Consider the following 23194-nt stretch of genomic DNA (forward strand, 5'->3'; position numbering starts at 1 on the left):
AACGAAGAAACTCAAATCTCCACACTGCATCTCACCTAATTCCAATTATAAGGTACACTGGCGAATATTTGTTGTTTTTCTAGAGGCGTGGCCGATATTACCCCAAATTAATTTAAACCAGTAAACACAATTCCATAAATCTCCCATCCTTCCTTGATCATTTGCCAAAAACCGCATGAAAATCGGACTTCAGTTAGAAATTCTAGACCCAAATGAAATTCGTGAGTTTTAAAAAAAATCACCCCGTATATGGTCTATGATGTACTATATGAAAGCTGTCTTTAGTTGTTTCTATAACTGTTCTCTGAACTTATAGCTGTAATTGTTTTAATTGTGACAAAAAGCTTTATTGTGTGATGAAAAGTAATTTATAGTAACACCCCGCAAAAAACATGCAAGAGGTATTGGACTCAAGGCAAAAAAAAAAAAAAAAAAAAAAGTAAAAATAAAATAAAATAAAATAAATAAATAAATTTGCTTTTCTTGAAATAGGTAACATTTTATTCGTTACATTTTATGGTTTTCGTTTTCACAATATGAAGTGTCGTAAGTTATCGTAAGTGGTAATATTTAATATGTTTTACACCGAATCTACTTTACACCTAAATTACCCCACATCGAATTTTCTGTACACCGAGTTTTCTTACACCGAATTTTCCTAGACCCGTTCGTCTTATCATCACCGTCTCCCATAGCCTCGATGCATAATCGTGGGTCGTTAAACTAGAAAGAAAACAAAAGTTTTTTCTTTCCTTTACCCCATTTTGAATTGGAATGTATATATTTGTTCGCATCATATGTTAAATGTGGCTTTCGTGTTGCGTAAAGCTTAAGATTTAAGAGGAAAAAAAAAACTCTAACTGATCAACTCAGCTTTGCATTTTTTCTTAGCTCTACCTTACTCGCATAATATAAATAGAGGGTGTCCAATATACAATGCAACCTGGAGTTTGGGATAGTAGAACTTTTGAATCTGAAGCGATACACAAATAATGGTTATACCATAAAGAAGCCTTGTTCATGCATATATTTTTAAACTAGAAAGCAACGATTGAAGTACACTAGGAACCACGCAGTGTCGCTAGATGTAACCAGTTTTTTTTTTTTTTTTTTTTTTTTTTTGCAAAACATGTAAATTGACAAATAATTCATACGTATGGATGTTCTGTCATTAATTTTCAGTTTGTTTAGTTGGAGTAGCTTGCAAACCATGGAGCAGAAAAAAGAATTTTTCATTTACACTTATAACTAATCGGATGAGGTCTCTGTAAGGGGTTACTAAGGAAAACGTGGTTCTCATAAATTAACATTCTGAATTGTCAACTCTTCTGATGTTTCAGTGTATTAAAAGGTGTGTTTAAGGGTCTGTCTACATCATGCACTTCCTGAAAAGAATGGAAAAGAAACTAGTATATTTTTTTCAAAGGGGAAGTGTCAATTATTAAATGAAAATGACAAAATGGAAAAACGCAGGATATGGAAAATCATTGTATTTTAATTTACTTTAGTATAAAATCTATCACGTATAGTGTGGAAAACATTTCTATTTCATTATTCACTGGGATAATGAACATTTGGTGTGTTATCACTAGAAAATTTGAATTATATTTTCAGAAGTAAGACAAAGTATCATGCCGTCAATATAGGCGATAGCTATTGTGACTGGATTTTAAATTTCGGCCTCGATGGTAACCCGTAACTATTGACTACAATAATCTTCTGAACAATCTTCTGCGACAAATTCAGTTTTTATTTAAATAAATTAATTTTAAATTTTATTCCTCTGTTAGGTAGAAATTCCTAAGTTTAGACTTATTTAAGTCATTTATGCACATAGAACATTTGTTTAAACAAAATACCAGAAACGCCTGTAGGCCTGTAATAAATCAAATATACAGGAAGCTAGTTACAATTCAATAAATAGAACAATTTCCCTACTGTTCTGAATTATACATCATATATGAGTTATATAGTAATTAAGACGTTATAAATTCGTATAATAATAATAATATTTTTCTTTGGTGAGTGTGACCATGGTTAGAAATGAATCACGTAGCCTCCGGCGGAAAATAGACAAAAATACACTACTCCAGGCCTTCAAACTTCCTCAGAGGGACGGAATGAGAATATATGAAAGTCAACTTTACCAGAAAAAAAAAAAATACTTTCACGTACCACATTTTTCTTTTTTAAACTTAAGAATGCCTAGTTCAATTTCAGTACAATTTCCAGAAGCAAGGTATCTACTTCATGAATTATTTTATACTAACTGAAATACCCGTTCTTTGCATGGAAAAGATAAGATTTATACAATATACCATATTTAAAGGTAAAGAAATCAATGAAATAAATAAATAAAGCAACATATAAGCATAATATAAGTGCAATATAGAAATGCCGAAGAGCAACGCCGACCAGCTGCCATGTTCGTTCTTGCCTAAACTTGGATTTGAGTGCCATTAGGACTGTCAACGGACGCCTGTGGCGTGGAAGACACGGCTTCAACTGCCGGCGGGAACTCATGTGGTTCGGATTCCACATTAAGTTGTAGAACCACGTTTCATATAGCCTCGCTGCTGAAAGGGGCGCTAAACTAAGAATCCAATTCAATTTTATTCCAGTTTCTCAACCAGTTTCTCTACTCCAGCATATAAATGCCAGTTTGTAATTTCCCATTTGAAACCACAGGGGAATGAAATTGACCACCCTACTACTACCTAACTAGTTTAGAATAATAAGTGGCCTAAACTCTGCCTTCGACACCGGCAAATTTTGCTAAATGGGGACAAGATTATTCACTCACATAAAAATTTATTTTTTTATTAGTATATTATTATACAATTGATTAATATGTATTTCTCAAACTCAGAGGAACAATTGCTCTCCTGTTTTCCTCAAACGATGACTCTGCTTCAGATAGATAACTCAGACATACTGACCAACAACTATACTCGTATTACGTACTGGAATCTAGGAAAAAATAGTAGTAGCAAAAAAAAAAAAAAAACAATTGGCCTATTAAAGTCAGTGTATAATGTTGCTTCCAGAAGATTTTGGGAGGACGATTCCCATCATGCATTCAATCTGCTGACTTCGGCTGAAATTTAATTGATCTTTAAATCCGTACGTACCACACAAAATAAATGCACAAGATTGAGCCTTATACCTTGTCCATAGCTTTGTGTTTAACCAGTGTATCCTGAAGAAAATTTTCTAAACCAAATTAAAAATCACGCGTAACAACTTTTCTTATCGTTGTGAATTTCCAAATTTCATTTTAATTATTGCAAAAAGTCGATTTCTTCCGCCTATACCCATCACAGTCACGACGTCAGAGTGGTCGAACACTTTTTTGATGGCCACGCGTCTCCTCCCCTCAGACATTTAACCACCATTTCACTACAATATAATATAAAACTATATTTTAAAGCATGCAAAAAGAATCTAGTGCTACCAAACAAAATTTCCTGCTCTTTGCTTGGGCCCCTTACAAGAAGTTATATTTATATATATAAACAGAAATCCTGTTAAAACTGGACTATGACATTTGGCTCAAAAATCCGAAGTGGTAATAATAATAAATAAGTAAGCTATTTCAAATATTTTTAAGATACCACTACAATGTTAGAGTTGTACCATGCAGGAAAAGGATGAATTGGGACTCAGTTCAGATGTTCAAGCGTTAATCAAGATCTTTGTCTGCTCATAGTAGCTCTACATTCCTTCTTTCATGTTCATTTGTTTCCAACTGTAAAAAAAAAAAAAAAAAAAAAAAAGTCATTATCGTATCAATTAATACTTCACTTGCCTTTCTGCGTGGTGGCACTGTTCCTCCTATTCACATATAGTTTGACAACACTCGCGTATGGTATGAACATAAGGGGCACTATGAAGAGTCGTTTTGACGTATGATTAGCGTCATACTAAAGGCCTGAGTACTGCAGGAAACATATTAGTCGAACTCCTTAGTATGGCACTAATCACGCGTCACAACGACTCTGCATAAGGCCCAAGATCTTTTACCAAACTACTGACCGGACCCATTTTTAAAAATGAGTAACTATGAGCAAACAGTTTCTATAGTTTTGAACTCTATACTCTCGTGTAACTGATCAATCAAAATCGATCCTATCACAAATTTGTTTAAAATGATATATGCCATTGTTAAAATCGGTTTGGAAATATTAGTTATTACAAATATTACTTTCTTTTATTCTAGTCGTATGCTATGTTCTTACTCTTACAAAACCTCACTGTGTTTAGTGTTTATGCTCTTCAGTTTCCTCCAATAACTTTTTCTTTTTACTTAGATTCACGGGTTTAGTTACCTCTAACAAGAGAGTATGATGATATTTTCGATATATATATATATATATATATATATATATATATATATATATATATATATATATATATATATATATATATATATACAGTGGAGGGCCAAACTTACGTGTCCTGTTTGATGGAAAAATGATCCCAACAAAGTCCTTCAAATTGGAAGCATTTCATATGTTAATGGACCAAAAGCAAATACTGGTAGTGATCAGTCTTTGAAAAAGACGAAATTCGTTGGGTTAAGTTCTGATCCCTTAAGCCCCTATTCTACAACTGCTTCAGGTTAAAAAATGTTATTATTTCCCTTCTTTACCTTTACTTTTAACATTCCCTCGTAAATAGCAGGTTATGTGTGTTTCTTCACCCGCCTTATTTTTCATACTTTCATTCTGACTGCCGTGATTAATCCGATTGGGTAGAAAAGTGTGATTAACAAACCAAACTCATCGTCATTAAAACGCCTAACACGTATTTGAGACTTTCACCGTTTCCAATTTTAAAAACGCTCCTGCATACACTATAAATCATTACTCGGCAGCTTGTATATCACATAATCATTAAGGAATCATACTTAGGTACAGGGCCGTGCCGCGGAAAATCAGCGCCCAGGGCGAAAGTATACGACGGCGCTCCCATACATATATTCCAAACAATTTTTCGTATCTTTTTTCCTTCTTTCTCCCGAATTTTTCGCCCCCTTACTTCGGCGCCCGGGGCCGTCGTCCCGCTCCTTCCCCTACGGTACGGCCTTCTTAAGTATATAATGACTTTCTTAACTATTACTGACAGATAATAAGTGAAAACCTGTTCTGACTCCTATTAAGAAGTTTGGATTGCGAGCGGAGCTTAGAAGAAAACTCTTAACAAATCTATTTCTTTGCAAACTGACAACAGTATGGCTTTAACAGACCGCTAATACTGTTTTGGGAATGTTTACTCATTTCCAACACTTTTTCCTTCTTGCTCGTTAGACGCCTCTTGCAATCAGCGCCCGAGGCGGCGTTTCCACTAGCCCCTCCCCTTTCTGCAAATACCCATTGGGGTCTCAATTGTGCTTAACAATGTGACTAAGTGTTAAGCAGAATCAATTTCGAAAATGTACCATTTAACATAGTTCTTATTCATGTTTTGTGAGTGTCATAACAGAAAAGCTCCTTTCACAACCAGCTGAGATCACAGGCAGCCCAATAGCAATTTTTTTCCTCTTCTATACTTTCGAGTTTCATGATTTGCTTCAAGGCTATGACGGCGGTGACAATGATAATGAACGAAGTGGAATGGAGAACGTAGAAGTAAACGGGAAAACCCACGCACAAAGCTTTATCCACCACAAATTCTATTTGGTAGAACTTAGGTCGAACCATAGACCCTACGCACCAGAAGTGAGCGCTTTGCAGCTGAGCCACTGCGGCCTGCCTTATATAGAGCATACGGGCAGTGTTGCACTTACTATTAGATAAGTCTGTTGAGCTTCTTCTAAATCAGCGTTTCCCGACCTTTTTCAACTTGCGGCACACTACGGGTGTAACTTAAATTCTCGCGGCACACTCATAAATATTATTATTTGTAAATATAAAATACCGTTTTTTTTTTAAAGTGATTACTGATCTCACAGAGAAGAAACCTCGATCACTGTTTTTCCCCGTGGTAAATCATTATCTTATTTTTCGTTCTAATTTTAAAGTAGAAAACAATTGCAATGAAATATTGTACTCAGGTTTTTAAAAATACGCTTTCTTTTTTGAAAACTGTATCCAACCTTTTACTAAGAAGAAAGATATCACTAAATAACGAACGAAGACACAAATTTATTGTACTTTTAAAACGAATGTAGGTAATTTGTATGCGTTTTGGCATGTTTGCTGTGTCGAAAAGATTAGATGATATTTTAAAATTTCAAGTTACGAAATATCTGCAACAATAAAGAAGAAATAATGGTCAGAACAACGATAAATACTTTTTTGAGCGTTAAAAATGTACAGAAAAGTAACAAGGTATGAAACTTAAAATTGTAAATTCATAATAGAGGTTCATTGTAATGTGAAATACAATTATATATTTTCCCCCATGTCTTGCAATTTGATACCTATAGAATTAACAATTTTCTTTCGATTTCCTCGCGGCACACCAGCGGCCCATTCACGGCACACCAGTGTGCCGCGGCACACCGGTTGGGAAACGCTGTTCTAAATGGTAGCCCTGACCTTTTTTTTTTTTTTTTTTTAAATAAAGATAATGTTGCTGCTTTCCATGTTGGAGTGTTGTTCCATGTTTGAAGCCGAACAAAGCTTTCTTCTCTTAGCTTATTGTTGAAGGTGGAAATTATCAAACAAAAGAAGGCAGAAAGGTAAAAAAGAATGTTGATTATTTTATGTTGTTTTCCAAAAGGGTAGTTGCTAATCTGTATAAAATTTAGTTTCACAAATCTTTTTCTTCTTTTTTTCGGTTATGACTAGCAGAATACCCGTTCTTCGCATAGGGAGAATGCGTTTCAATTCGGATCTCCTTCGTGGCTAAGCGTATGCGCCCTTGGCGTGGGAGACCCGGGTTCGCTTCCCGGTGGGAGCTCATGAGGTTCGGATTCCACGTCAATCACTAGGTCCACGTCTCATATAGCCTCGCTGCTGAACGGGAATCAATAAAACTCAAAATCAACTCAAAATCAGTAAAACTCAAAATCAACTAAACGTTTCAATTCGGATATAAAGGGCAATAAAACTGTCACCAATCAACTTAGGGATCCCAAAAGCTAGGAATTCGACACTAATATCTGTCAATTTCAATTATTTTTACATGTTACCGTCTCCCCTTAGGAGTACTAATGGGGGATGCTTTTGGATTTAAATGGCATTGGAAGTGTCACTGTTCATCTCCGTGACCCCGAAAACTATGGATTGGACATTAATGTCGGTAATTTACGATCATTTATATTTACGATATACATATAGTGGTGCTATTCAACCGGTTCGCCAGAACAGATTGTTAAAATATTTCGAGTTCGCAGAACCGTTTGTTAGAACCAAACATGAAGTAATTTTCACCCAGTGATATCCAGGAACAGAAAATTTTAGTTTAAGCATCTTTGTTTCTAGAAATTCTTACATCTACAGGGTTAAACATATGATCTCTCCAAACAAGGTATAACCGTTTATTTCTTAATCTCAAAAGCTCAGGTATCAAGAATGAGAACTGGGATCACATGAGTGTAGTGGTGAGGGTAATTTATATATGAAACGCATGCGTATCATTATCAATAATAAATAGTTGGTCCATTGCTCGATTAAGATCTTCCCAACATTTTTTGAGAACCATCTATCTTGGCTAATCCGTCTCCAAGATATTCGCAGTGCTACCTAGCCTAATTTCGTCACACTACATTGTATTAGGATGTTGTGTAGGTCTGTACATGTCACTTGCGGTATCCAATAAATATTTTCGTTTTGTCTACCTTGTATAATTTGTTTCCTAAGATAGCTATATATATCCTTATACTATATATATATGAGAGAGAGAGAGAAAACCGGTTGTTAAGAAATTAGAATAGCACCACTACATTCATATATATATATATATATATATATATATATATATATATATATATATATATATAGAGAGAGAGAGAGAGAGAGAGAGAGAGAGAGAGAGAGAGAGATACCCATCCCCTGCCCCAAGTTGCACCTTCAAAGTGAAAAGATCCCAGGCTCAACCTTATTTATGATGAAAATTAATTGAGATTGGTCGGGTGGTTCAAAAGTTATTGTTACGAAAATTGTCACTTTCAATTTTATAGGTCTATATATAGACAAAACAGTGTTTAAGAAGTAACTATTTGGTTTGAATAGTTGGTATTAAATAGATATCTCAGTAAAGCAAAAGTGAAATGTGCTAATGTAGATACTTTAATTGGTAAAAGTGCAATTTTTGATATTATAACTTCATTGGTATTTACATTCGTTGAAAAGAAATAAAGATTTGAAGTTAATATGTGTTTTATGCGTTTGTAAAATTTTAGTTACAAGTCTTGTAATAATAAAATTTAAATTTTTACCGATGTGACTTCCCTCAGAAGCCGCTACTGCTCCCAATTTGTTACTCTTATTTGACTAACTGAATGCACTCACTAGCGAATTTATTACTGAATTTTCCTCTAATATTTCCTCGTTCTTAGTATTTATGTTAATGCATGTCAAATAAGTGGACTACAATGAACAATTTTTGTTTCCTTATACACTTGCATATCTACAGTCTATTTTTTTTACATAGTCTCAGGATCCATATTTTAATAAAGTAGAGAATAAATACTAAATATGAAACAAACTTGGTTTGCTTTTAGTGTAAAATGTTCACCCCTTCTAAAAGAAGTCCTGCTCCCATAGGAAAAAAAAATTGCTGGCTATACTGGTGCCTATGTTACAGAGCAGAAGATAAACAGAAATATACCTTTAGTAACAAATGCTTATATTATCCTTTAAAAATGCGCTTTTAATGAAAAATAATCAACACATTGAAACAGCTTCCAAGAAAGGTGTTTACAAAGAAAACTATTTTGTACTCAATGAAGCGCGAACGGTTGAATTGATTCATTTCACTGACAACATGGTTCTCTTTCTCTCACACACACACACACACTCACTCACTCCCTTCTTCTCTCTCTCTCGCACGCGAACATTATGTATGCTAGACAACCCCTCCCCTGCATGGAGCTACCGTAAGATCCGATTCCCACTTTGCTTCTTCATTGTCTTTGCACAATTGCGCCCTCTACTTCTATGACCTTGAACTGTATCGTCTCTCCTCATGCAAAATCAGTATCCCGCCAAGGATTTTCATTCGCTAGTGTTACAAGAATATATTCTTAAAATGTTGGTAGCTCTGAGAGTAGTTACTATTTTTAAACACAATTTCAAAATTGCCATATAGAAATTTAGAAGTTGTTAAACGCTCTTTCGTCGCACAACCAAATAGAATTATTTGATTGGTTGAGAACATGTGGGGTAATATCCAGCAATTGGAAACACTTCAAAGTCGAGAGGCGACCGGTTTCAAAAATAAGAAAACATCATTTTTAATTAATTAATTTTCGATGTAGATAATAAAACAAACTTTAGTGATATTAAAAGCAAGTTCAGATAGCCAACATATTCAAACCTAGATGCACTAAAGACAACAGTTTTAAAAATATAAGCTTTTTTCTCATTTTAGGGGACTCAGCGACCTTGATTTTTTGAAAAGTATATACATTTTTAAAATTATCTTACATTATTATTAACGGAATGGAGCGCAATTTTTTTCTAAGATTCTTTGTGTCAAACCCTAGCATATTCTTCAAATCTGGTTAAAAAATAACAAATAGTTTGCCCGCAGTAAATTTTTAAAGTTGATTTTTATCATTTTTGACTTAGTGCGAGAAGCCCATGTAAGGTATACAAACCAACATAGACTTCACTTCTGAAAAAAAGTCAACTTTTTTATTTGTGAATAGATACTATAGTAGATAATTCTTAGTACAATAATAACACCCTAAAATGAACTTTCCGCAACAAAACATTCAAATTAATTAACTAATTAATTACTATTTTGCGGAAAAAAGGTCAATGGAAGATTGAGGTACATTTCACTAACAAACTCACGGTTTTCCATACATGTTACAGAAACATTTTCTTTGACTTCAAGGAAAACAATTTGTTAAGCTATTACATGAGAAAAGTTGACGAAAATGTATTTCTTTTTTATCTACTACTCGGGGACGAAGCGACCGGTTGAAGCTATAGATAGATAGATAGATAGATAGATAGATAGATAGATAGACGAGGAGCAGTGAAAAATTTCCCGGATATTGTTCTAGTTTTGGCATGCATTTGTGATACAATTACAATGAATCTTGTACACTACAGTTCTTAGGTTGCCTAATTATAAATTTGACAAGTATTAACACATCATAAGAGGTAGTGTACAAGTAATGTAGCTGAACGAATGAGTGTGTGGTTATCAGTTGGTGCAATTTCATAGATTGAACAACGCGCAAACATCAAGTTCATGTACAAATTGGAGAAAATCTGCTTCAGAGACTTTGATAATCTCAAAAACAGTTTAGCACCATTGAATGTTCAGCTCTTCCCGCGTTCAGCTCTTCTAAAAATGTGCCTTTCCCGTTTCGCCAACGCCAAAGAGATCAACACTAATTCGACGCCTGAACTTCGGAAAATACCGGAAAAAGACGTTCGTCGGTGTTTCCACTATTCGCAGGAGGGTTGGTACAAATGTGTGTGTTCTGAATGTGCCAACTTGGAAGGCGACTAACTAAATGTATACTTATATTGCAGCATAAAAGAGCTACAACAGAATTCAGGGATCCTTCTGACTGGTTCCCATATATGTATGTGTTCTTTACATGTGATCTTCATGGAACATGCTCTTTGTCAAATGTGGTCCCATTCACACAGGATTGAACAAGTTTATGTTTTCACAATGGTGTGACATTCATGTATTCCTCAATTGTATTAAAATACCGATTCTTAAAAAATGACAAATACACTATCCGGAATTATATGGACGTTAATGTCACTTTTCAGTACAGTGACTATAGAAAACATGAATATATTATATAAAGTAGATTTCGATCACACGAGCTCTAACCTGGAATAATTCCGCCTCTTCCAAAAAAAAAAAAAAAAAAAAAAAATGAATGCCAACCCTTATCCATCACGTATTTCTGTAGATTTTATGTAGTTTGAACTAAATGTATACGACTATTACCATGACTAATTCATACATTTAAATATTTATTTCAGAATTGGCGATTGTAATTTCTTCAGAAAGGAGACAATGATCAATCAGGAATTTATTCTTGTGCAATGTAAGTACAAAGGGGTCAGTATCTATCAAAATGCACATGTAAATTTGCAGAAGACTCACAGAGAACTAAATGATTCAAACGAAGGTGATTCTCCAAACGTACTTATGCTACTCATTGATTCTGTTTCTCGGCTTAACTTCTATCGCCATATGCCACAAACAAGGAAGATCATGGAGTCATCAGAAGCTGTGGAGTTCTCCTTTTATAACATTGTTGGAAACATGACAATACCTAATGCTCTTCCAATGTTGACAGGCTTTTCATGGGACGATATAGTAAAGGTATGCTGGCCTTCGAAAAACAGTACCTTTGATAATTGTCCATTTGTGTGGAAAGAATTCCAGCAAAAGGACTATGTAACGATGTATGCAGAAGATGAGCCAAAAATTGGCACTTTTCAATATCCTCCTCTTAAAGGATTTCAGCATCAACCTACGGACCATTATATGAGACCATTTTTCCTGGCAGCTAATGAATATGTAACGTCCACTAAACATGGAGGTCTTCATTTATGTTACGGGCCATCTCCTACTGTTGAAATAATGCTTAATTACACAAGAGATTTCGTAACTATATATCAGTATTCTAAGTATTTTGCCATAAACTGGTTCAGCGCATTAAGTCATGATTATTTAAACGATCTGGGGAAAGCTGACGTATTTTATGCCAAGTTTCTAGAAAATGTTTTGACTTCTTCCATCATGGGTAATACAATTGTAATATTTGCCAGTGATCACGGATTCCGTATAGGTAGGTTTTCCAAGACTCTAGGAGGTAAGGTAGAGGTGTTAAATCCATTTTTGTTCGTTTGGGTCCCAAAGAGAATACGGGACCAGTACCAGTCAGCTTATCACAATCTTAAAAACAATCGGAATACATTAGTATCAGCATATGACATCTACGAAACTCTGCAAAGTATTTTGCAGTGGGATAATGAACACGGCTTCCGAAGAACAGAGTATCATAACAGTTCTTGTTCACGCTGTTTCAGTTTGTTCGAGAAGTTGCCTACTAATCGCTTATGTCCAGATGCTGGAATTGATTATAAATTTTGTAGTTGTGTCACAGAAATAGAAGGAAATGATGCAAAAATATTAAACTTAGCAGAGAAAGCTGTATTTCTGATAAATGAAAAAGTTAAAAACAATCCTAACTGTACTCGCTTTTCACGTACTGATATTCGAATTGTGGAAGGTAGTATGGAAATATTGCCAAACATTCTCCCATCTATTAACCAGTATGTAGTAGTATTTTCTACTCCTCTATTATTTAAAGTTGTGGGTAGAGAAAACATAGCACATATAAAAGATCTAGAGATAGTTAGCTTGAAGCGACTAGATAATGACATTAGTGACTGGTGCGTCGACGACCATAGAATGAAAGAATTTTGTCACTGTTTGTAATAAAAAAGGATTAAATTCGTTGAAAAAAGGATTAAATTTGTTTTCATGCAAAGTTTCTTAGAATATATTGAATATGGAATTCTAGTATCAACACATATATAGTGTTAATATAAATACAAAATTGAAGTCCTGGAAGTAATCCGTTATAGCACAAGACGAAAAATATGTTCTATACACTTAGGTATAAAAAAATGTTTAAACCCTGTTCGGCCTAAGCTCTAAACTCCGATAAACAAAGCTACGTGAAACTAAATCTCACTGATTTGCTGTTGGCCCACCGACGCTTGTACTCCTTCGCAAAATAGTTCATATGATTTGATTATAACTTTCACTATGAAGCTCCATATGAAATGCAACATTATTATAAATGACAAAAATATAATACGGATTATCTAATAATACTCCAATCAAGTGTGGTTAATGAAACAATAGAAATCAACACTAAGCATGCGCAGTAATTATGGGGCCAATTCAACTGCGGACGCGTGTTCTGCTTTCAAGCCTGACAACGGCTGGCATGAATCCCGGTTCCGCGAGTGTTGTGGTGAAACACCAGCAAGGTAAACCTTTACTCACTAACAATTGTTTACCAACGAAATTCAAATAATTTTGTTTTAATCTTTCGAGTTTCCTTCTTTTCTGTTGCTGCTGTAAGTATCTGGACAACACGAGACAGTGTTCTGAAAATGCACTTGCTGCTCCTCCCCGTAGGGAGTGGGAGTGATACATCACTAGCCAATAGCATTTGTGACAAGCGGAAGGATACAAATATTTTGTTTATCTGAGTTTAGAGCTTACGCTGAACAGGGAATAGGTACAAGATAGAAGCATAAGGTCGGTGCGTGAATGCGGCACTATTTTTTCTAACCCATTGATTTATACTTGCAATTATTTTGTTTTTTCTATATGAACTGGAGTGTAAATTGTGTATATCATTAATTTCTTCTCAAGGTCTAGCAAGACGCCTCCTGCTGTTTCAAAATCAATTTCCATTATATTTTCATTAAATTAAGTTAAATTCCATTATTTCTTATTAGTATTATATATCTCAAAAGTTAATTTTCACGAGTTCAGAATCATTTCAATACATTTGAAGAAAAAATTAGTAAGATCCAATCATTAAAATTCTAGCTTATTAACTGAAAGTTTAGTTATATAAATCAATAGGCTCAGAAAGAAGGTCGCTTACATATTGAATACTGCATCTGCGAGTAGGAGCAAACTTTCTGAAATAGTCGAGTATTTTGTCTGATATATAGGGTGGCGCGAGCAGAATAACACATTTCAAACTTCAATATTGTGCAGACGTAATAACTTATATTGGTTGGTGTGGTTCGAACGAAAAGAGAAAAGAACGCTACGTTATATGATCAATCGCAATGGATCATTGGTACTGTAGCTCTATGTTTCACATCCAACAGACTGTCAATCTCTTCAAACTTCTTCACCCAAGCTAATATTTTATTCCGAGACGGAACCTTACTAAGTCTGTGCTAGTAGTGTTGGTCGACATAGTAAGGTTTTGTCTCGGAATACCATATTAGCTTGGGTGAAGAAGTTTGAAGAGTTTGGTAGTGTGTTGGATGTAAAACATAGAGCTCCAAGAACGATCTGAGCTCCTGAGAACGTGGAGAGAGTGAGCACATAGAGAGACCAATATTAATGTTTTGTCTAAACAAACGTTGCACTTGTGGCTCAGACTTAGTTTCGTAATAACTACAAACTAAGGTAACACGATGTGCTGTGCTCCAATCCTCCATTGCGACTGACCATATATAACATGTCGTTATTTCCTCTTTCAGTTCCCAACCAGTCATATTTAGATGTTCATCAAAATGAGCGTATTTAGTCCTGGGATAAATGCATCCTAGTATATTCTTACGCTCCAGTGACTTTTATAATAACAAAATAAACAATGATAAAACATATAATAGTCATACCTCAATCAGATACATTTCAGGTAAAACGATCTTAGGTCAAGCGTAAAACTATCCTAGGATATTCTAACACCTGCTTCCTACTAAATTTTTTTAAAAAATAAGTTCTTATTGTAATGGAGCTACAATGCATTGAACAATTGTACATCGAGATGAAGGTACCTTAACCTTGGAAATATTTTTCATTATTGTAATTTTAGTGTTTTAAGAAGTATCTTCGTTTTTATTTTTTGAATACGCTGTTATAAAATATCTTGATTTTACGTCTAACCAGACGTAGTATATTTCGCTTTCTTTTTACATTTTATGAAGTAACGTATAGTTGTTTATTTCTTAAACTTTTTAAAATTTGAAAACAAATAAATATTAGGTAGCAGACGGGTTATGTCGGAAATTGTCTGAGGGACAATTAAGCTGTCCATCGATTCAGTAGGGTCTAAGGAGTGTTTTAAAGCTGGTTGTTGTTTTAACGAACAAACCCTTATTAGTGGTTAGATGAGTAGGCGTGATGCATTTGCAGGATACTCGAATTGAATCGATTACTTCTGTAAGGTTGTTGATGTCAGCTGCAGGGATTTTTGGCAACACCAGTTGTTCATCCCACATACGCTTAATTGATAAAAGTCTGAAAAAGCGTATCTTTCATGGTTGAAAAAGAGAATGCTTAGAGCATTTAAAAACCAATTCCCATCGCTACTGGTTATTATTGGAGCATAACTTCGGTCCAAGTATTTACTTAGCCCAGACAGGTGGTGCCGAGAAAGATTAGTACCGACTTGTGGTTGCATTACAGCGATTGTTTCACATTGATCATCAATCTAATCTAAAGTCCGAAAATAATCAGCAAGAAAGGTAGTAAACACACCCAAATCTTTATGTTTCCTTTGATGTATTCGTGAAAGTGCTTCAATGCATTTATTGTTAAACGTAGTGAGTATGTGTAAGCCAGCAGATGGTTATTTCGAGGGTTCGGTTGTGCTTTAGACGTAGACGCTTTAGGAGACTTTGGCTTTGGTTAAGGCTTCGCTTTCGGTTTAGGCGTAGCCTACAAAGTCCCTATGTCAGCTTCTGATTCTGAACTTTCTAATTCTTCGTCTTCATCGTCTTTTGGAATTTCAATTGTTTCAATATCCCAATCTTTGAAGAACATATCAGGATTTCGTTCGCGTTCATTGGATTTGCAAACAACGCCTGGATAAAGCGCTTTGATATCTTCCATGATGCTCATGAACATTGCCGGTAGATCAGGAAGCCTTCTTCGCGACCTTCTGTAGTCTTCATCTTACGAAATATTGAACGAAAATACATGAACTGATCTACATAGGAAGGTGCAAATTCAATATGATTGCCCTTAGCATTCACATGCTCTCGAATTAATTTTAGAGCAGGGCGCAGCTGTTTCCAAACTTATGATGTGATATGTTTAACGCGACGTTAGAATTTGCCATTAGCAAGATTTCACTATTTCAATTTATTTCAATACTTAAAAATTCTTCTTGATACGAGAAAAACACATTATTTGATAGAGAATACAATGATTTTCAAGAAGCTTTGCACCCCTTGTAAACAATGCAGACTGCAGTGCAGAAATGTTGCCAACTAATTAAACAAAAAATGTTATATGTAATTTTGTGCTAAGAAATTAATAAACAAACTGAAGGGAGGAAAACAATTAGATTAAAAATGAAATGGCATGGGCTTGTGATAGGAGAATCAGGAACCATTTTCTCTCGTTTGCGGTGGCGTACGCACTGCTTTCCTGAATCTTTGAACTACTGTGTAAACGCAGACACCCACCGGAAGGAAGAAGGGCAGAACGCTGAATTTCTTCTACCAGTGTAAATTATAACTAAAACTTACTACCCCCACTCCTAACGTTTCCTCTAGCTGAGAATCTACCTAAAATGTTAGGATTCAGAGCCACTATTACATGATGACTTAGTGGCCCTACTAGCAGATCTATGGTTGGATGGATGGATTAAAGTTTATCGTCTCCTTCAACAACAAGATTTTATGAGATTTGGACCTACAGCCGAACGAGCGATCCGAACTACATAAATTTCCTCCAGAAATCAAACGCGGGTCTCCCTCCCGATGACGAGTACGCGGATCATATAGCCACAAAGAAGTTAATTATTAGATCTAGAAACATGTGCAGTTGTACTCACGACTTCTATTCAAAATCGAGCTCTTGGGGGGGCGCGGTGGCTCAATGCTAGAGTGTTCACCTCTGGCACATGGGGTTCCTGGTTCGTTTCCAGCTCGCGCCAAGTGAACCTTGTGGTGGACACCGTGTGCGTGGGTTTCCTCGGGGTTCTTCAGTTTCCTCCCTTTCTTCAATCCACCATTTCATTCACGTTTTCATCATCACCGTCTCCTTTAGCCTAGCCTGCATAATCGTGGGACGTAAAACTCAAAAGATTTCATTTCATAGGCGAGCGAGTGTTTGAAAAAAAGCAATTGTTAATTCTGCAAAAACTTGAAAACTACTGAGTTTACTTATTTATTGAATAGAGAATTTATTATTTTATTTCGTTTGTTATATGTAATAAAATACCTATAAAATAGTTTTGAATCTTCGTGACTTATCCTTTCGTTTGATATCTAACAGAAAAGCTACGCCATAAACTAATATCAGTCATAAGAGTGTGAAGACTCTATCGACATCTTATTCAACAAATTCCAAGAAACTTTTTAGATTCTACATAGGAATAAAGACACATTATTTAACATGCATATAGTACCCGCTCTTAATTTCACTGCAGCCAGAAAAAAATAAGACTCAAAAGTTATGAACATTCCTATCCAAGATTATAAAATTCTTAAATGTTGAAGATTCCTTTGTACATTATTTCATTTCTGGCACCGAATATTCGGTTTATGCATCTTTTAAATGGTAATTTATTCTGATCGCATTTTAAAAAGGCGATATACAGATTATAACTGAAAAAATTAGCCTCATATTACTTCGTAATGAATTACTAAAACTGGTTTTATCCTCTTTAACAACTTCTCTCTATCCCCCTCGCTCTATCTTTCTTTTTAATTGACTATTTCCTCATGTCTAATGAAAGGTCAAACAAAGATCTGAAATACTATAAGGAACTTATTATCTTCAATAAGAACAGCGGATACACTTGATTTCTCTTTTACATTTTCTTAGCCCATTTTCATGAAATGACAACTGTTTGACAACAATTCTTTGAGAAAAACTGAAAAATAACTGTCAGTTAGCAACATTGAAAATGAGACTACTAGCAGTTTATTCTTCCATGAGCAAATAGTACACAACAAATGCAATGTATTATGGTAATTAATATATTGTTGAGGCACAGTAAGAACATTTAAGATCCGGCTCAAAGTATGTATCTATATGGGATCAAAATCTTGAACCAAAATCGAATTTGTAAGAGAAAATTGTTACAACAAATTACAAAACACGCGAAGTGCGCGCCACAATTTAAAGATGTCGCCTAAGGAAGCCAGCAGGTTACCAGCTACTCCCTGTTATTCTATTAAACGTAAAGAAGGCAAACCCGTAAGTGCAGAAGAAAACCAAATACTTCATCAAACGATATCAACGTTGTTCAATTCACTTGAAGAAAATTAAGACCTATAATAGCTAATTTTCATGTTTTCATAGATTATTTATTTACTTATTTTGTAGTACTGAAGTTACTATTTGTACATTCGCATGCTATACAATGTAAGAAAGCACCGCCATCTCTTTGTCGTTCAGTTGATAATTTGGCATAACTCTTTGCAGTTTCATCTGTAATTACAATTTGGAGAAAAATAACAATGTTCAGTTGCTCTTAAAGGAGGATACTATTGAGTATTTTGCCCCATATCACGGCGATGGTATGAAGGTGAGACGAGTAATGCACATAGCTAGGAGTAGCAGAAATACATGCACGTGCTGCAGCAGAAATATTGCGGAAAACAGACGAAACAATTTCCTCTTCACCAATCAGCAAATAGTCGTGCGCGCAGTGATACAACATCAAGTTACGCGGTTTGTTTATGAAAGGTGCAAAGGACTGTGAAAAACGCTTTTAGTAAATAAAACTATTTCTAAAATTGAGGCTAAGATTGGCAACAATGGACATAAGGAAAAACATTGCCATTTACTCTTGTACTGCAATCTAAGGGTGAGACGCTCTGTAGGAATGACATTTTGTTTCGTCTGTTCAGCTTAAATCATTTGCGATTTACAAACACTGGACATATTATCTCAAACACATAGTATATGGACCAATTATAGTATGACCTACGATTCAATGTTCCAATTCATGAGTCATGAAAGAACTGACAAAAAAGCTATAAATTAAACGAACATACGAATGCCATTAATCGTAACAATGTGTGCCATTAATCATAACTCGAAAGATAGAAAGGGTAGTTGGCCGAACTTTTGTTCCCCTGGATCTTTTGGTTAAGGGCCATAGTCTCTGGTCCAGGATTAATGACCTAGAGGCTACAAGAGGACACCCGCTCTAAATTTTGGTATGGGTACCTTGGGGCCTACCTTAATTTTGGGAGAAGTACATAGAAAAACCCACTTTAGTAAGTAATTAATATTGGTTTATAGACTATCAGGTTTCAAGTCCTAATCTTTTCTCACCAATTACCTTAGACTATGAGTTCTAACTGCAATTCTAAGGTCCAGAAATGTTCACATTAAGAATTTTAAAAACAGTGATCAAAAAGAATTTAAACATTTAAGAAGTTTTGAGAAATCTAAATTAAAAATTTAAAAGTGATTAGGCAATCAGATTGCACCAAGGATAGTTTTTCACTAATAACTAATAACCTTAGATTGTGAGTTATAATTAAAGTTGGGAGCTGTAGAAGAGTTATCATTGCACACCAAACAGTTTTAATAATTACGTATAAAGTTTCAAGTCCGAAATTTATTCACCAATAAGATTAGACCATGTGTCGCAACCACAATCCTAAGATTCCAAAAATTTGAAACTAAATGTTAAAAAATAAACACCGATGAAATAATTTTAAACCAAAATTTTGAAACCTTTTCAACAATAAACGAATATTTGAAAGTGATCAACCAATCAAATTGTATCAAGAATAACTTTCCTCTGATCAGTCAATCAGATTGCACCAAGAGCAACTCTCCATAAATGATCTTAAACTTCGAGTTGTAACCAGTGCCGGATTTATGTATAAACTAAACAAGCTATAGCTTAGGGTCTCACTCTCTTGGGGGCTCTGTGAAAAATTTTAAAGACAAACACTGCCTGTACCTTTCCAATAATAAGAGAAAACTCACATGCAACAAGTATTTTGTATTTTTATTTATTAGGCTCTTATAAAGCAAGTAATGGGACCTCGCTTATAATTGAGCCTTGTTTCCCAACCCTGTTTGTAATAGGGCATATGTTACCCAGCCTTGCTTATAATGGGACTCCGCTTCCCAGCACTGCTTCAAATGAGGTCCATGTTTCCTAGCCACGCTGGTAATGGGGCAGAGCCCCGCTTATAATGGGGGCCCTCTTTTCCAGCTCCGCTTATAATGGGACTCGTTTTCCAGCTCTGCTCACAATGGGGCCCCGCTTTCCAGCCCTGCATGTAATGGAATCCCTGTTTTTAGCCCTGCATGTAATGGTCCCCTATTTCCCAGCCCCACTTGTAATGGGACTTCGCTGCAGAGCTCCGTTCGTAATGAGTACCCTGTTTCCCAGCCTTTACATTTAGCTACTTTAATAAAACTTCACAATATTAGTGTTACGGTACCTTGCACTTGTATGCGGTTGAACTCTAGTGCTACCCTTTCTCGTACTCTTTGGAATACGACAAGAAATCATGGCTGGCAACAATGGATTCATTAAGAAGAAGACATGAAACGACAAGCTCGCGAAATAATAATAAAATATCAAGAAATTACAGCAATAAGGGGCGATACTTTTTATATTGCGAAATTATGGGTATTTCGCTGTACGTAGTAGAAGTAATGTCAAGAAGTATTTTCGTATTATTCAGAATTACTATCCTTGCCACTCATTTTCATCTATAGAGTATCAATAATAATTCACTAAAGGAAAGAAGGGGAGCATGGATCATTCGTTTTTATACAGTATATTAACAGTGCACTGTATTTTATATATTGTGTTCAGAACTACACAACTGAATTTGTCTTGCGTAACTTAATATGCAGTAGTCTGAATGTGTTGGGTCTATCGGAACCAGTTACTACACAGGAAGGTAAAGTATGTAAATCTTTTTGCAGTAAAAAGAAGCTACACATAATATTTATAGATCTTATAATTATTTTAGTCTAACAGTGACGTTTGTCAACGATATTTTGATGATTTTCAGCGATTTGCGTCGTACTACACCTCTCCGGGGGTTGCATTCTATTTTGGCCTAAGTTACTCTAGTAACTTGACCTGAAAAAATTCACACGATTCGTTGATAATATAGCTGAGCTTCAGGCAATACTTACTAACCATGGGTGATATTCAGACTGTATTTATCTACATTGGATCGATGGATATCTTTGAAATTCTAAAAAAAAAAAAAAAAAAAAAAAAAAAAAAAAAAAAAAAAAAAAAAAACTGAATACAAACAACTTGAAATTAGAAATGTTGCGACCTCCATGTATAGAACATAGAGTGAAGCTTTGACCATAATTGGCGCAGAAGTAAACAGAAGAAATGCAAGAGGCTTCATTGGGACGAAATTAAACTACAGCTAATTTTACAGTTTTTCTGTAATATTTTCAAAATAGACAAAAGTAATCGAAAAGTAGAAATAGAGTGGATTAGACAATATTATTTTGCATGAGATACCCTTACTGTGACTCACCAATCTGCTTTAGCTTGTCAACAATTTATTGCACATTGGGTGGAAACTATACTTTGCAAGTTAACTTTTCGAAGCGCATGTCTCACAATAACATATGTTTATCAGATTTCACAGAATACATTTCTGAAATTAGGTTCATAAATTTGACTTACCCTGTATAATTATTAGTAGTTTGCGAAATATATTGACATCTCTTATTATTTCATGTTATAGCAAGCTTTCAGAGACTAGATTATGAGTCTGTAAATTGTGTTTCTAAAGAATTTTGCAATGTGTTGTAAATGTTGTAAGATGTTGTGAATTGACCAATATTTACGTTGATAAAATACATATTTTATGTGTAAATATACGTATTTGGATATCTATTAGGTCAGTAAATTACTATATACAGGGTGTTTCAAAACAACACCGCCAACGTTTGGGTGGTGATTCCGGACACCAAGATAAGACAAAAAGTATATACCAACCTGGGTGCACTATCACTTACATTAGAAACTGATATGTGCACTATCAAAAAATACATGCTTCTGAATCCTAAGGTACTCACGCAACATTTTTATAGAGAGATTTTGGCTACGGGCATATAATTTGAAGTACTCACCAACTACCTCTATAAAAACTGTTGGGGAAGTACCGCAAGATTTTGAAAAATGGATATTTGGATAGGGCACGTACTAGTTCTTAAGTCAAGTCTTGACCCGACTACGGTAGGTCCCACAGTATCGGAGCTATGAACCTTTAAAATTCATATTTTCATGTTTTCGGCAGCCCATACCTCTGAAAGGAAGCATTTGTGCACCCAGGTTTATCATTGGTATCAGGAATCACTTTCCAAACGTTGTCAGCGTTGTTTTGAAACACCCTGTAGTATATATTCAAACCCAAAAACCGTTGACATTTTGTCGCTCAGAAAGAAAGAATTAAAGGGCCCCATTACTTTCAATAGCTTAGGGCTCCATCAAAGCTAAATCCAGCACTGGTTGAAAACTAAGGTTCGAAGTTTAAAATTGTTGTTGCATACCAGTTGATTCTAAAAATTACAAATTAGATATTAAGTCCTAAATTTTCATACCAATAAAGGACTGCGAATCGTAGCTACAATACCAGGGTTCAAATGTAAAATTGTTACATATCTCAATATGTTACAATAATTTCCTATTAGGTTTCAAGTCCAAAATTTTAAGTTTGAGACAATGATCAATCAATCAGGTTTGATTGAAGATAATTTTCTACCAATGATCTTAGACTATGAACGAAACATGGCTACAAACCCTAGTTCAAAGTGTGAAAAATGTTACTGTATATCAATCGGGTTTAATAATTGCTTATCTGGTTTCATATCCGAAGTTTCAATTTCAAGACTAAACTTTGAAGTTAATCAGAGATAGTGATCCACCAATCAAATTGTATCAAATATAAATTTCCACAAATGACAGACTATAATCATTAAGGTTCAAGGTGTGACACTGTGAATCAAAGGTAGCTGTTAATCAGTCCAATTGCACTAATGACCTTATACTATGAGCTGTTCCTAAATTTCAAAGTATTAAGGTATTAGATAAATTGATGCATGGAATTTTTTACCCATGAAAAGACACAAGTTAAACTATCCCAATTTACAAAATGCATATACCCGAATCCTAGAGAACAGTTATGAATGTTTATTCTTTTCAATTCTAAAATTAAATTGTGAGGTAAATGTATTTCTCCAGAATTTTAAGAATATCTCAAGATACTTAATTCCAATGTAAGACAATGAGATTCTATATTTATCCGTATGATAATACGTTCCAAGCTATCTTAGTGAACATTAAATACAACATTCAGAATTCCCG

General features: G+C 34.9%; 2 protein-coding genes across 2 annotated transcripts in view; one reads left to right on the forward strand and one right to left on the reverse strand.

The window, feature by feature from the left end:
* Positions 1-12599, forward strand: part of LOC145681602 (uncharacterized) — a 65755-nt gene extending 53156 nt beyond the window's left edge. Inside the window, exon 3 of the mRNA XM_081753226.1 lies at positions 11130-12599. Coding sequence (XP_081609352.1) covers positions 11130-12597 — 1468 coding nt within the window. The 3' untranslated portion in view covers positions 12598-12599. The remainder of the gene's footprint in view (positions 1-11129) is intronic.
* The window catches only part of LOC145680996 (uncharacterized), a 1339336-nt gene that overhangs the window by 764621 nt on the left and 551521 nt on the right, over positions 1-23194 (reverse strand). The window lies entirely within an intron of this gene.

Source organism: Thermobia domestica, chromosome 3 (assembly GCF_964235325.1).
Source record: "Thermobia domestica chromosome 3, izTheDome1.hap1.1, whole genome shotgun sequence".
Taxonomy (NCBI): domain Eukaryota; kingdom Metazoa; phylum Arthropoda; class Insecta; order Zygentoma; family Lepismatidae; genus Thermobia; species Thermobia domestica.